Genomic DNA, 16093 nt, shown 5'->3' with positions numbered 1-16093 from the left:
CCGAAGGGCCCTTGATGGCCACCGTGGGGCTGCTATCCAGGAGCAAGGCCTACAGCCCCAAGTCCCTAGAACCTTTGGTTGGATGTTTTAAAGATGTTGCAGTTTTTAATGTCACTTTAAATTCCTAATATAGAACATGTCTCTGGGGCCACTGTTCAGACAATTCCCTCTGAGGGACAACATTTATCAGAAGATGAAAGAACATACACAGGCCCCACTCTGGCCTCATGAAGCTGCTGCAGGCCAGGCAGACCCCTGCATACCCACGAGGCTGTTTCCACAGCAGTGAATTCCCCAAGCACAGGCACCGAGGTTCTTAGGCACAGAGGAAGAGCCCCTGACGGCGGTGGAGCAGTGGTGATCTGCCCTCTAATGCAAAAAGCTGCCCCTGCCTGAGCCTGGACCACTTGGCACAGCTGACCGACCCCAGGGCCTACTCAACAACTGCAGTCTCTGGACTCTCGCCCCACGGTGATACCCAGGCACGTGCTTTGGATCTCACCTCTCAACTGCTTACCCGGAATATTGTGCTTCTGTGGCTAAAGGGAGCAGCTGTTTGCTGCATCTGAGACTCCGGTAGTGACAGGCAGAGGAACAAGGCTTGGAGTTTTGGTGCTGCAGTGTCGCAGGGATGATGATCTATTGAAGATTTTTTTTTTTTTTTAAACCAAAGTTCTCATAGCCTAAAGGATGTTGGGTGAATTTTACTAATTTCAATTGAAGCAGGAAACTAAATAAATCCCATTCACACTATTACTTCCCCTATCAAATCTCAAACCATAAAGCATTAATGTGGAAGAGAAATGGAAAAAAAACAAACCAAAAACCTGTCAGCTGAATCAGATAATGGGGTTTGGGATGCAGACTGTGGAATGAATTTTTGTTGCATTTGTCCCCAAATCTCACTGTGATCAGGAAGTAAACTGCCTTCAGGTCAGGCTCTGCAGATACAGGAGCTCCGCTGCCCGAAGCCAATTGCAGGAAGAGGGCTGACTGTCCGGCACATCATCCACCCCTTCAGAAGTACCTCCTGTGTGCCAGGCTTCGTGCTAAGTGCCAGAAACATGGCTGACAAGACAGTCAGAGCCACATCCTCACAGTGCTGAGTCCAGTCAGGAGAGCAGCTTTGCCCAGGTCAGCCTTCTGTTGGGCCAGTGACTGCTCTGGAAGCCAAACTATGCTTCAAGCTCCCTGGCCCTGACAAAGCCTGAGGAAGGGTACACACAGGCCCGTCTCTCAGAAACCACTTCTGCTACCCAAACACTATGGCTTCTCTCTGCCTGGATGCAACATTTATTCAATAGATATTTCCTGTGTGCCAGGACCTAGGAGGCAGATAGATGATGATGATGATGATGATGATGATGATGATGATGATGAAGGCATGGTCCCTACCCCTGGCAGTTCCACAGTGGCCTGGTCTTCCCTGTGAGAATTATACAAAGGCCATCCTTCTATCAGCCTGCCCTAACATGAGTTTTTGATCAAATCAGTCTTGTCCCCCTCCAAGACGTCCGGCAGGAAAGCTTCCTCAGCTAACATAACATGATCGCACCAGATCTAATTCACTCAGAAATTTGGTGGTTCTCAACCTCAGCAGTACATCGGATTCCCCTGGGGCGCTCTCAGAAATCCTCATGCCCAGACTGCACCCCAGACCCAATCTATCAGAGCCTGTTTTGTTGTTTTTTCTTTGATAATTCTCCAGGTGATTCCAACGTGCAGCCAAGGTTGGGAGCCACTGTGTTAGCCCTTCCACACGCCTCCTCATTGAACACAGGTGCTGAAGGGGCTGCCGTTCCCTAGCACCAGTGGGTGAATGTGAAAGTTCCTCCTGTAGGGATTTCCACCATCAGACAGGTCCCGTGTTCCCTATGGATTACAACTGGCTTCTTATGAATCTGCCTTTTGCTTCCTTTGTAACTTGTGGGCCAAAGCTCTGTGAATAGACAAACTCTTTTCAACAGTTCCAGTGATCTGAAACCTTCTCACAAACCTCTACTAGACCCAAAACAGCTTGAGAGCAGGCTTCCCCACGCTTTCTCTTTGTCGTGCCATAGTTGAGGGTTGTGTTTGCTATGAAAGTGCTCACTAGGCACTTGCAGAATGAATGGCACCCGCTGAGACCTGGCCGTTTTCTTCCTCCCCAGACCCTCAAGTACATACATTGCAGTTGTTCAGCCTCCCATCCTGCAGCCATCTTGTTTGACTAACAAATAATGAATGAGGAAAAGTACCATTAAAGCCACTTCTTTCATGGTGATTCTGGGTTTAGGGACAGCTGGTCAGGATGAGTAAATGCACACTTTCTTCAATTTCCTGGAGCTGGGCTCTGAAATCTCACCCAGGAAACCCAGTCTTCAGTAAACCAGGGTGAGAAGCGGACGGAAGAACACTCCAAATTCTTCCTCCTCCTCACTTCTTTTTCCAGCAATGGCACTGGAGGAAACCATACCTCTTGGAATTTTGTTCTTATAAATTATTTAAATGAGGCATCACATAAGCGAAGGTGCAGATGCTTGAGTCCGATCTTATGTGAGGAACACTGCTTTGACCATGGTAGAAATAAAGGGTCCTATAGACAAAGAAGCAGGTGGTACAATGGCTGGGTTTTAAGTGCAGTTGGCTGCATACCTCCGAAGTGTGGTGGCAAGCTGAACTGAAATGCTGCAGTCAGAGCTGACATTTACTACTCCATTTACATTACTGCATGCCCAACTATGCCCACTCCTGGATGAGGTGCTCTCATGGCCTTCAAGGAGCTATGCAGGTCTGGGCCTCCAGTTTTCCATAAAAGAGACCCAGGCTTCTCAGCAGTTAGCTATTGCACTCTCTCAGCTTTTCACTCATGCCTCCAAGCTGCCCACCTGCCACTCCCTTCCATGGCACATCACATAAACGGGCCCATCCACATGGCATGATCTACTTCAGTCCAAACACCCGCCAGGGTGGCTGTGGACCCTGAAGCACCTGGAGGTAGGGTATGGACTGTGGATGAAGCCAGGCCAAGCCAGGTGGGCAGCTGAGCATCTGGGCACCAACTGTACCCTCAGTTCAAGATCCCCTACTCTAAGCATCGAGGGGTCCAGTCACGCTTGATCATCTCCTCTCCTGCCTCTCGTTGCCTTTTCACTTTTGCAGAGGATTCCTCTCCCTACAATGACATATTCTTTTTTTTTTTTTTTCCGAGACAGAGTCTTGCTCTGTCACCCAGGCTGGAGTGTAATGGTGGGATCTCAGCTCACTGCAACCTCCGCCTCCTGGATTCAAGTGATTCTTCTGTCTCAGCCTCCTGAGTAGCTGGGATTACAGGAAACCGCCACCACGCCTGGCTACTTTTTGTATTTTTTAGTAGAGATGGGGTTTCACCATGTTGGCCAGGCTGGCCTCAAACTCCTGACCTCGTGATCTGCCCACCTCGGCCTCCCAAAGTGCTGGGATTACAGGCATAAGCCACTGCACCTGGCCTACAATGACGTATTCTATCCACTGCTGAAATCCATATCAGTCAACACCTCCTTCATGAAGTCATCCCCTCACTTCCCAAGCAAGGGAAACCTTTCTCTTAGGAATTCTCCAAAGATGCACTTGTGCTTCTTCTATTTACACATTGCTAACTACTTTAGGGTTAGAATCCTGGTTCTGCCACACGCATCCCATGTGAAGCCTGGACAGGTTTCTTGACCACTTCAAGCCTCAGTTTCCTCATCTGTAGACAGGGAAGCCTAGTATTTCCCTCCTGGAGTTGTGGTAAGGATTGCAGGAGTTAATGTATGAAATGCACTTGGAGAGTAATGGATACAAAATGTCAACACGGAAGACATCTCACTTGGATTATTAAAACATAGGCTCTTCCATAAGCTCCACTGATCGAATCTTTACTAAGTGCATTCAGCAGCATCAGTGGGAGATGGGGACATAGGGACCAAGACATGATGCTGCCCTGGATGGTCTGGTCAGGCTGAGCAGCGATAGTGTGGTCAGCGCCAAATCCACTCCACAGCGGGGAGAAGGAGAGAGGTGGCCGGGGGTAGTCACAGAGGGGACTCCTGACCTGGGTCAGGGGACCAAGAGTTGTCCAGGAGGACAGGAGGAAGGACGAGCATGCTAGACAAAGATGTGATACACAGAGGCATGGCCAAGCCTGGCATGTCCAGAGAACTACAAACAGCCTAGTGTGGCTTGGGAAGGTGGCGGGGAAAGTGGGGCAGGAAGGCAGGAGTGTGCTCCTCAAAGATGCCTGATGATGGTTTAGTCAGTGATGAGGAACCACCACTCAGCCCTTCAGAATGAGGACTGGGGACCGGATAGGATAGCAGTCAACGGTGTGCTGCTAAGGGTTTAACCACCAGTTTGCTGAAAAAGCGAAGATAGCCGAACATAAGTTTATTATACATTTTACTGATATAAAGCAGAGGTCAGGAAATAACGGCCCAGCCCATAATTTAGCATATGGCCACATAGCACATTACTATAGCTTACTATCATGTATGCTCTTGACATTACTAACATGATAGTGAACTATAGTAACGTGCATGGGAAGGGATGGGCTGTTCTTATTACTTCTTAAATATAACATTTGCTTAGTTGCATGTTTATGTAATTTAATTTTTAATAATGGCTGGTTTAACAACTAAATTACAAAATTCCAGAAAATTAAACAATCAATTTTCTCAAGTCAGTATGAACTGGCCACCTGTTTCTGTAAATACAATTTCATTAGAACATAGCTTTGCCCGTCATTTATATATCATCTATGGCTGCTTTCCCACTACAATGGCAGAGTTGAGCTAACTAGTTCGACAGAGACCGTATGGCCTAATGTTTACTATCTGGCCCTTTAAGAAAACAATTTCCCAATCCCTAATATAAAGAATGTATAGCACACAATTTCAAAACAATATTCAAATATAAGGCACTCTTGGTTGTAGAGTCTATATAGCCAATGGATTCCCACAAAATGCTTTTGCTGGGTTTTTTGACCTCTTGTATCAGCAGCCAATTTATGGTTACAATTGATGAATGAGTGGAGTCTTGGCATAAATGTTAGTTGATATTTTCATTTACATCAAAAAGTAAGATGAAAGGCAAATAACAAAGACGTACATATGCATTTCACTCATTTGTCAGTGATGTGAAGAACTTTGTTGAATCAAATAATAGTTTGTAAATACTGGGGGAATCATTCTTGATATTTTGGTGTTATTCACAATGAAACTACTATAGACCTGATATATATTTAAGTTTATCTGGTATTATTAACATTTTCTTCATCATTTTTTTAAGTCTAGAAAAATCAATCAAAAAATAAGTCCTGATTTATAGAGTTTGCCAGTTTTCTTGATCTAAAAATACTCCCTTCATGGCTGTTTAAAACTGCCAGAATGATGTCACTGAACGTGGAGTTGGGAAGACGTGTGCAGGGCACAGCTTTATCTGGCATTTCCGTAATACAGATAAAACAGATGTACAGAATGTCAAGAACACACATAATAGTAAAATATAGTTATGTGCTTGGGAAGGGATGGATTTTAAGTACTTATTACTTCTTACAAATAAAATTTGCTTAAATTCATGCTTATATAATTTAAGTTTTAATAATGGCTGGTTTAACACTAAATCACAAAATTCCAGAAAATTAAACAATCAGTTTTCATAAGTCGGTATGAACTGGCTCCAGCACATATTACAAGGAGGCAGAGGGAGCAGTCATGAGGCTCTGTAGGATGAGAGGTCATAATGGCTTGAAGGAAGTGGTGGGGTGGGGAAGTGGGCATGGAGTCAAGAGTTGTTACGAAGACATCATCTTTGGAACTAAGTGGCTTCTAGGATGCAGGGGACTCAGGAAAGCAAGGATGCTAAAGGTGGTTCCCAGGTTAGGATAGGGGTGACTGGGTAAATGGGGGTCCCATTAGCCAAGCCAGGGATTCTGTTCTAGCAAGAGCAGATGCAAGGAGTGACTTCAGTCTCATCCATCCTGTATCTTCCACTGGGCCAAGCGCCAGCAGGCACTGCATGCTCACTGAATGGATGATTTAGGTTGAGCAAAATGCCAGAAACTGATTCCTTCATGTGAGGTGAAGAATTCCTTCTGAGAAGTCAGCCACCAACTGTTGCTTTGGAAAAAGAAAATTTTCCATAGAGTGCTAACACCCACAAGTGACCTAAAAATTGGTAAATAAGTAAAACTTTAACGGAAGTCAGGCCTAAGGTACCGTAAGTCTCTTGGGCTTAATTAGTACAAGCCTCCGGAGTGAGCAGCATCTTGTAATAGTCTGAATGACACAAGTCATGTAGAAGTGCAACCTTTGGAATTTTAGTTAAACTTATGGGGAAAAAATCCTCCTCCCAAAGGCCAACATAATACTCATCTTTAAATCCTAGTGGACTTCAATGCATTCGAGATAAATAGATAACATTCATTTTTCAGAAATAGCTCAGCTATGTCTGTTCATCATTCATTACCAAACCTAGCTTACTTTTCTTTTCTTTTTTTTTTTTTTGAGACGGAGTCTCGCTGCGTCACCCAGGCTGGAGTGTAGTGGCGTGATCTTGGCTCACTGCAACCTCCGCCTCCTGGGTTCAAGCAATTCTCCTGCCTCAGCCTCCTGAGTGGCTGGGATTACCAGTGCCCGCTACCATGCCCAGCTAATTTTTGTATTTTTCGTAGAGATGGGGTTTCACCATGTTGATCAGGCTGTTCTCGAATTCCTGACTTCATGATCTGCCCGCCTCAGCCTCCCAAAGTGGTGGGATTACAGGTGTGAGCCACGGCGCCTGGCAGTCTATCTCACTTTTCTTAAGTAAAATTATTTTTTCTCTATGTTTAGGCCTCTAGGAGGCTTAGCTAAGGGTGAGGTGAGGTGGGGTGTGGGTCGGGGGGTCCCTGCTGAAGCTGGTTATTACTGGTGAGCAGGCATTACTGGTCTCACACAGAGACACTTTATTTCCAGCTTCTTCCCTTCTGATTTTCCCATCCTCCACCTCCCACTTATGCCCACCATAGGGATACCTTATAAACAAACATCCATTGCCTTATAAACATCCTTGATGTAGCAGAGAGGACAGAATGAGAGAACAGATGGGTCAAACAAACCCTATCCATGCAGGGCAGACAACCACCGGCCTGCTGTTCTGCAGGCCATGAGGGTAAGCTTCTCTGCCAGGGCAAAGGGCACCTGTGCCTACCTGAAACTAGGCAGCCTCCTCTCACATCATGCTCAGTGTAGGTGTACATGCCCAGAATGTTCTCGGCTTACCCTTTCCCTCACAAGCCAAGAGAGCCCCCTCTCAGCTTCAGATGCTCTGGAACTTCACAGAGCCCGGCATGGTCACCTTCAACAGTCACCATCACCACCAGGCATGAAGTTGTGTCTCTCTCCTCTAAGCCATGACTTCCCAAGCACACAATTCTACAGCTGGATTCTCAGTACCCCCGCCCCTGTCCCCTCCTCCCTGCTGCAAGCCCCTGCTTATCTTGTGCCCTCAGAGCCTCCCACAGTCCCTGATGTGTGACAGGTATTCCATTCATGTCTGCTCAGGGTTTGGCTGTTCCAAACGTGGTTTCTCAGGAAAAAAATCTGGTTTCGCAATATCGGAGGCCTTTCTTTAAATAGATTCTTGTAAATATGTACTAAAGCTAAGTGGAAATATTTGGATAATTTTGTTTATCTTGTGGCTTTACCAAATATGTCAATAAATATTTCAGGGCACACAAAGAAGGTACACGTGTACAAAGTCTGTATCATAGTAATATTCCAATTGCATAAAATACATTTCTAACTGTGACTAGCTGCTTTTAGAGAGAACTGCAGTCATGTTTTCAGTTGCGGTAGCCTTTTTCTCCAATTTTTTAAAAAAGAAGTCACACTTGGATGTGTGCCTTGGAAGAGTACAGAAACTATTCTTTGTAACACCATGTGAGACATATATTGGCTACATATAGATCAACTCTACATGGAATAAGAATTCGGGATAAGACAGAAGCTGCATCTTTAATTTCCTATGCCATCCAAAGGTTACTGTGTTAAGGAGTAAAAGCTAGTTTTCAAAATAATTTCCTGATGTCTATGGGATTCCTGATGTCTATGGGATATACACAGTAGGAAGGACGAAGAGGCATAATCCATAGTCCCCGCCCTAAGGCAAGAACTCACCCAAAGCAGCATAAGATTAATGATCCAGTTGGGTGGTGCAGACAAAAAGTGTCCCTGCTCCCTCTTTACAGGGTAGAGACATGGGCTGGAAGGTTTGGAAGATTTCTTGGAGGGAGGAGAAGCTGAGTTGAGTGCTAAAGGGCAGGGAAGCAACAAAAGGTCCACACCATTTAAAAGTATGTAAAAGAGCCAAATACTAGGAATTTAGGACAAATTTAAATTTTGTTTTTATCACTACTTAGCAATGAACAGAACCTAGTAAGTAAATCCATGTGCCTCTCTCTCCTTGTTCCTGCCCCCACCACCCTCTTCTCTCAGTTCTGCTGAGAATGCCATGAGATATTAGACTCTGTTAGTGCTAAGGATCATGGTTTGCCAGAAGCTGGAGGAGAAGGCCCCAAATCATGAACAGGCCCATCGGCCACACCACCCCTAGAAAGGTAAGGGGTGAGAGAAACAGAAATGGCCAAATGTGGCCCCAGTAAAGGCATGGGGGCAGTGAAGGCCAAGGACACGCCCAAGAGAAGGCTGGCCTGGGGGTGGGAACGAGAATGGGCCACCAAGGGTCATAGGCAGCAGAAACCCATCGAGAGGATGGTCCAAGCAGGTGTAAGGACTGAATGGGAAAATCTGTGGACTGTCTGGAGGCCTACAGAAGGTGACTGAAGGTAGAGTGTGGATAAAAGAGAGAAGGCAAAAGAGGGAGGGAGAAAAGAAAGATGGCATGAGGCGGCCTCCTTCCTGGAGTACTGGGCACAGGCAACTACAGAGTCCTTGAGTCCTTGGGTCCTTGTGGGTTCAGGGGGCTGTGAGCACAGTCCTGCCAGGCAAGACATAAATCAACCAAGGGTGCTTAATGGAGCAGCCTGTCAGTCACACTCAGACTGCACACATCTCAGACAAGGCCCATGTTCCAGGACCTGCTGGGCTTGGAGAGAAGGTCCTAGAGCCTGGTGAGAACTGTGGGGCAGTCTCTCTGTGACACGCTGGTGAGGCCAGGCTGTGCCAGGAAAAAACATCTTACTAGCTATCAACTGGTGGCCTTGCTCTGTTCCCACGAAAGGGCAGGAGGTCATTCTAATTAGGGGAGGATTACCATCTCCTTTAACCCACCATCTCAACCCATGGCTAAAGGGTTTCTAAGCATGTGTGGTCTCTTTGAGAATAAGCCTTCCCCACTTTGCTGCCCAGACAACTCAGGGATGATGACTGTGTCTAACTGTCCACTGGCCCTCACTGGCTCCCATGCATCCCACTTCTGCTCAGTTTTCTGAGGGCTGTGGTGTCCCCTTGCCTGAGTACACTCAGTAGGACATGGTACTCCCCACTGTCCACCAAAGAGCTCTAGAAAGTGAGGCCTAACTTTCTGCAGCAGTTTGAGAATGACTGAAAGGGGCCCTGCATCTCCCCGCAAAGACACTCTCTATAGGTTTGCTTAAGCACCCATCAGAATGTCCTCAGTGAGGGTAAAAGCCTCCTAGGGGCCTGGGAAACTGGTTACAGCATGGTTTCCTGGAGGCTCAGTGAGTCTGGAGCTGACTCATTGCTAGAAACGAGAGGATGTCTGTAGCTCATTAGCATCCCATCACCTGCACAAGGGCAAGTGAGGTGAATCTGTGATAGGATTTGGCATGGGAGGGAAAGTTCAGACCAGGTCTGTCCAATAAAAATATTGTGTGAGCCACACATGCAAACCACATATGTAATTTAAAACTTGTAGTAGCCACATTAAAATGTAAAAAGAATAAGAGCTGATGGCTGGGTGCAGTGGCTTATACCTGTAATCCCGGCACTTCGGGAGGCTGAGGCAGGTGGATCACTTGAGGTCAGGAGTTTAAGACCAGCCTGGCCAACATGGTGAAACCCTGTCTCCACAAAGTACAAAAATTAGCCGGGCACCGTGGTGCGCACCTATAATCCCAGTTACTTGGGAGGCTGAGGCAGGAGAATCGCTTGAACCCAGGAGGAAGAGGTTGCAGTGAGCCGAGATCGTGCCACTGCACTCCAGCCTGGGCAACAGAGCGAGACTCTGTCCCAAACAAAACAAAACACAACACAAGAGCTGATATAATGTCAGGGCCCTAACTGCCTCCTTTTTTCCCTATGCAAGTATGACTCCTGGACCATGGTTGCAGATCCTTGAAATTCTGAAGTTTGAGCCACGAATTTGCATTTGGATTTTGTCCTTGTGAAAAGGAAAAAGCCTCAGGGGACCTAGGTTCTCGTGTCCGCACCAGTATGGAGGGATTGAGATAGGTTTGAGACAGGACGCAGAGGCTGGCATGAAGGCAATAGGTGCCCCAAGAAGTGTATGAAGGGGAGAAGGGGTACTTCTGGGAGGTCAGGGCAGACTGTTGCTGGCCTAAGAAAATGGAACATCCAAGAAAGAAAATTATCTTCAAGAAATGAAGTCAGCAACCTTTTTCTGTGCAGGACCAGAGGGTAAATATTTAGGCTCTGCAGGCCACATGGCCTCAGCTCTGTGGCCATAGTATGAAAGCAGCCAGAGGCACAACACACAAGAGAGTGTGGCCGTGTTTCAATACAACTTTACTTACAGAGCAGGCCACATTTGGCCTGCAGGCTCTAGTTTGTTGGCCCATGTTTTAGACAATACCTAAAAATCCCAGACAGCCTCCTTAGGTCCTGGGTTTTGAGCTTCTCCAGTGCTTGGTTCACATTTCCTCTGTGCTGCATTGTATTTATTCTGTTTACCTGTCTGTGGCCTCCCTGACATTGGGGGCAGATGCATCGTGTCCCTGGTGCCAGCACAGAACAGGTGTTTAACACATATTTGGGGAGAAAGTATGTGTGCAGAGGAGAGGAAGACAACAGACAAACCTCACTGAGCATTTCCAGCCTCTTGGCAAAAAGCTAAAGGGCTCATGTAGGAAAAGAGATCTTTGCTGACAGCAAACCCTACCAGGAGGCAGCAGCCTGGCTTACCGCGTCACACCTTGTTAAAATGCAAACCCATGGGCCAATTTTGACATCAGGGCTAAACCCCAGAAAACTGCGCCACTGGAACTGCCGGCAGACAGGAGCCCTCCCCAGCACAGATCCCATTGCCATTCGCTGCAGCCTCCTTTGACGAGGAGGAAAAACACTGTAGCTAGCCAGAGGTATAAAAATGCTTTGTTATTAGAAAATCTAAATGTCTCTCTAGGCCTGTGCAGTACCATTAGGTGACGTCAATGGCTCAGGGTATCTGAGCTCTGCGTTTCCACTTTTCTAGGAGCAGCAGCTAATTCATGGTAGTAAAGGCGTTTCTATTTAGAGCGTCAGAAAAAAAGCAGGTGGCCCCCCACCCCTGCATGCTAGAGTCCTGTGCTAAGGACCTGCCTGCTCTCCCTGTGAGGCAGGAGGGCTTTACAGCTGGCAGGAGGCCAGGACTGAGACATTCAGTTTCATTAACGCTAGCCACCAGCTTGAGGGCCTACTACATGCCAGGCAGTGTGGGCACACAAGGATAGCACAGACCAGTGGCCCTGCTAGAGGGGAGAGGGCAGTTTAGCCCACAAATAGCTGTGAAGATGATGCTGGTGGTTGGGGGGTGACACAAAGAAAAGAGGGTACCTCAGGGGCCTTCAGGAAGAAGGTGGTACTTAATGTTTCTTGCACTGGGCCATGAAGGACTGGTAGGACTTGAGCACATGGAGTTGCAGGGAGACTGGTGACAGGGAGAGTGGGGGTCCCCGTCATTAAGTGAGAAAGAGGGTGAGGAAGAGGAGCAAGGCTGAGTTGGTAGGGGAAAGGCATGAATTGTACTTGGTCAATTTCTGGCATGAGAATGAATGAGCCCCAGGGGACCTGTGTCCTCTACTATGGATCCACAGCCAAGAAATGCTGGTCGGCACTACTTGTGTTCAGAAGTTCGTCTTGAAAGAGACACCAGGTGTCCTGTCCCTCTCCTTCTGCCTGTGTCAGCTCTTAAGAAGAACTCATTCTTTCTCCTGGTATGTAGCAATAAGCCTGTTGGAACACTTTTTTTTCCTATGAAAGGCCATTATTTCCTTTACCAGAGGTCTCCAAGGACTTGGCTCTTGTATGACTTCATGGTATTACGTGAAAACGTCCTGATTTCAGATGAAATTCTCAGTACTGGAGGAAGGATTTTTATCTTGAACTATATCTTACAAAGGAGCACATGGACATGGACCCCTTTGATAGCCTGAGACAACTGACTGAAGACCCTCACGGGCTCACTGCGCTCTCCCCACTGTCTACTCACGTCCTGCTGGTTCCAGTGGATCTCCAGGCCTGGCTGGGCTTCACCTTCTCATCCAGCACTTCACACATCTCTGCCATCCTCTACTAAAATGGATTATGCCACAGAAGCCCTTGAAATCCCTTAGAGATACTGTCCCTCTTTAAAATCTTCATAAAAATCAAAGACCACATGTTGTAAGTTTTCAAAAATAGATCACTGATAATTATGCTTGTTGTATAATTGTTAATCTATAAATTATAATGCATGAAGTGAAAATACACATAATCCAGTAGTAAAAGTACTAATCAAATAGAAAAAATACCTATACCAATGTTGCCCTCCATTACAAAATTACCCAGGCGCGGTGGCTCACGCCTGTAATCCCAGCACATTGGGAGGCCGAGGCAGGCGGATCACAAGGTCAGGAGATTGAGTCCATCCTGGCTAACATGGTGAAACCCCGTCTCTACTAAAAATACAAAAAAATTAGCCGGGCATGGTGGCGGGCACCTGTAGTCCCATCTACTTGGGAGGCTAGGCAGGAGAATGGTGTGAACCCGGGAGGTGGAGCCTGCAGTGAGCCGAGATTGTGCCACTGCACTGCAGCCTGGGTGACAGAGCGAGACTCTGTCTCAAAAAAAAAAAAAAAGTTTATTAAATACAGTGGCTTCTTAAAATTCTGTTATTGCAGATGATAACATTCAGATGTATTGCTCTGTATGATGTAAGGGTAAGAAAAAAATCGCAGTACTATTTTGGAATGATTCTTGTTTTTGATATGAATTTGTAGGGGTGAAATGCTCAAATCGATATAACTTTCCAACTGATTAAGAAATTAAGATAAAAAATAGGACTTTTTTTTATTTGGAGGAAGAATTTTGTGCCTTCATATATTAGTCTGGAGAGTTCCTCAGCCACAAGCTAAATCATAACCAATGTGCACTACAAATAAAGTGATATAGGCTTGCTGGGAAATAAAAAAAATTGTCAGAGGAACCTACTTTTTCCATAAATCTGCTTAATTGGCAGCTACAATTAGACATGGAGAAAGACAAGCAGAGAACAGTGGTGAGACAAGCAGAGAACAGAGGTGACGCACGGCCAAACGGACAGAGCAAACAAAGTGAGCTGATACCGTACCTGCTTATTATTGTCAGTGGTACAACACAGTTTCTTGAGGGAGACAAAATGCCTAATTTTCCTAATAACAAACAATCAGTTATTAGTGAGTCAGATACGAGATGATTCAACAAATTGCCAAATAAAAACGTCAACAGACATCTTAAAGCTAAACTCCAGGGTTCATCCGAGGGCAGCTTTAAAATTCAAGCAAGACTCAATCTACAGAAAACACAGTTTTCACACAGAGCCCACACATGCCTTTGGAAACTGGGCCTCCTTTATACATCACAGCAGGCTCAGAAACACTTCCCTAGTGGGTATCTCATTTTGTAACTGACTCCTAAAGTTAGGTTCCTAGATATCTTCAGTTGATAGGATAAAATGCTGCTACAAATTAGTTTTAATTCTGCTGACACTAACAATTGCATAGCTACAAAAGATTCATTTGGACAATGACCACATTTCATGGCTGCTGTTTCTATACTAAATATCCCATATTCTTTCACACTATAATTGTCATAATAATGGCACTTTTCAGGCACATAAAAATCCTCTCATTTCAAGGTCATGGACTGGGTCCTGAAACTCAGTGGGTGGTCTCACTTTTTATCACTGTCACAAGGAAAACCGGGCAAAAGACTACAGGTGCCTCAGCCCCAGGCAAAAATCAGCTCACAGTCAATATTTTACTGAGAGTAAAGCCATGAAATCCAGAGAGTTACATTAGGCTTTCCGCCCCCAGAAGCCCGTGGGGTGCCCCACTTTCTTTCTCTTTTTACCTGATTCACTTTTCTCTGTAGGCCTCTGAAAAGAGGATAGAAAATACTGGTTACTCTGTAATAAACTTCACCCAACTAGGAAGAGGTAAAATTTCCCTACTTTTAGTAAGAATTGCCTCTGATAGCTCACTGCCTACAATTACAGGGAAAATAACACTGGAAATTGTGTCTGGACAAAAGAACTTCTTTTTCTTCTCTGTAAAATCAGAGAGATCAGAAAAATGTACTCTGATGGAAATTAACAGGCAATAGCACGTCTCCTCTGCTTTGGTTGCCTAATGATTCTGGTCACACACACAAAAAGGGATTCTTAGCTTTGATTTTCTGAGGAGATGGTATAAGGATGAGGATAAAAACAACACGACAGCCATGGGCATCATCTCCACCCCACGGCTCTCAGCACTGCCTGTGTGTGAGAATGGCTACGCTGAGGCCGGGCTGCTCAGGAGGAGGGCGGAGGGGCAGCCTCTCTCCAGCTCACAACCTCGGTCAGGGGCCTGTCAGTGCCCCCATCATCCAGAATGAAGCAAAAAGGGAGCTGCAAATTACAAAATGGCATGAAATACCAGGTGGTATTGACAGGAGGTAGCCTGCATTGATGGGAGAGCAATTTTGAAACTAACCAAAATTGGAGAGGAAACAAGCTATTACAAATACCTGGCTACCTGGCTGATTTTACAAAACATCTTGTTTTCTATTCATGCAACAATTTGCAATGAACTCAGGTAGTCCTAAGAGTCACAGGTGGGGCTCCTGTTCCAGTTATTGGCAGGATGACTGTGGCCTCATCTTTTTCTGACATGTCACACAATGTTGTGCTCCTTATACACCCAAACTATGAACCTGGTGTTGACCTTCAGGCTGGCTTCCCAAGGCTTACCATGATGTATGGTTACGGGGTCTTGTTTGGCTTTGTAAATCTCACAAAATTTAACTGGAGGAAGGAAGAGGAACTGCATATTTTTCTTATCTCTCCACATAACAGAGAACCTTCTCTGGTAATCTGAGATTCAGTGGATTGAGATGCCCTCAGCTCCTGGTCAGACACACCTTTCTCTGCATAAACAGTGGGCCTCGGAGGAACAAGCCTAGAACTGGCCTGGAGGAACCAGCATGGGGTGAGGGTCTCAAGCAGGAGAAAAGGGTGGCTCCCTATGCACTGAGTGCAGAGGCCAGAGAGCACTGGCAGGAGATCATTGTTGTTATGGGGAAAGGGAAGCCCAGAAATCAAGCCCCTTTAGAGCACACTGGGAATGACAGAAGGCATAGGTGATCAGGTGGAGGTGGGAGGCTGGGGTGATGCTTCATAAAGACATGGAAAACCACGTATGGGGGTTGCTGCCAGCTGAGTGGAAGCGCCCTCGGTCGATACTACATTCAGCACAACCCTACTGCATTTGGGGATGTAAGGCTCATACTGGCATTGCAAGCCCAACGCCCATGAGGGCCTTGAGTCTTTATCTTCAGCTAAAAGAGTTGAACAGTTTGCTCTCACCCTCCTTGGCCAATCACTGGGGTGATCTTCACGTGCTGTTGGATGCTGTCCCCGGATTTCCGTCTGGCATAGTAAACCCCCTGCCACTCCTACATGGACAAAGAGAGCTCTTAAAATCCTTCAGTCAAGGATGACAGCTGCTCCTGCAGAGGGTCTCAGCAGGCTGCGAAGGAACATTCCCACATGCTTTCATTACATTTCACAATGCCTGCTGTATTGTTGTACTCAATTCAATGCTGATGTGGCCACATGTGTGAAGACAAGACCACAGATCCACATATCCACCAACAGGCTGTCTGTCCCAGCTTCCAGGACACTTGACCTGTGGCTG

General features: G+C 46.3%; 1 protein-coding gene across 15 annotated transcripts in view; it reads right to left on the bottom strand.

Moving 5' to 3' along the window:
- Positions 1 to 16093, bottom strand: part of PDE8B (phosphodiesterase 8B) — a 273316-nt gene that overhangs the window by 61768 nt on the left and 195455 nt on the right. For 10 of the 15 annotated variants that reach the window (XM_078004920.1, XM_078004916.1, XM_028849528.2 and 7 more), the window contains 2 exons: positions 15763 to 15851; positions 13507 to 13567 (listed from right to left, as the gene is read on the bottom strand). The exons of the other annotated variants lie outside the window; for them this stretch is intronic. In XM_078004920.1, the coding sequence (XP_077861046.1) occupies positions 13507 to 13567; positions 15763 to 15851 (150 nt within the window). The remainder of the gene's footprint in view (positions 1 to 13506; positions 13568 to 15762; positions 15852 to 16093) is intronic. 15 annotated transcript variants of the gene reach the window in all.

Source organism: Macaca mulatta, chromosome 6, assembly GCF_049350105.2.
Source record: "Macaca mulatta isolate MMU2019108-1 chromosome 6, T2T-MMU8v2.0, whole genome shotgun sequence".
Lineage (NCBI taxonomy): Eukaryota > Metazoa > Chordata > Mammalia > Primates > Cercopithecidae > Macaca > Macaca mulatta.
The sequence above is the reverse complement of the archived record's forward strand: the minus strand, read 5'-3'. Positions and strand labels throughout refer to the sequence as shown.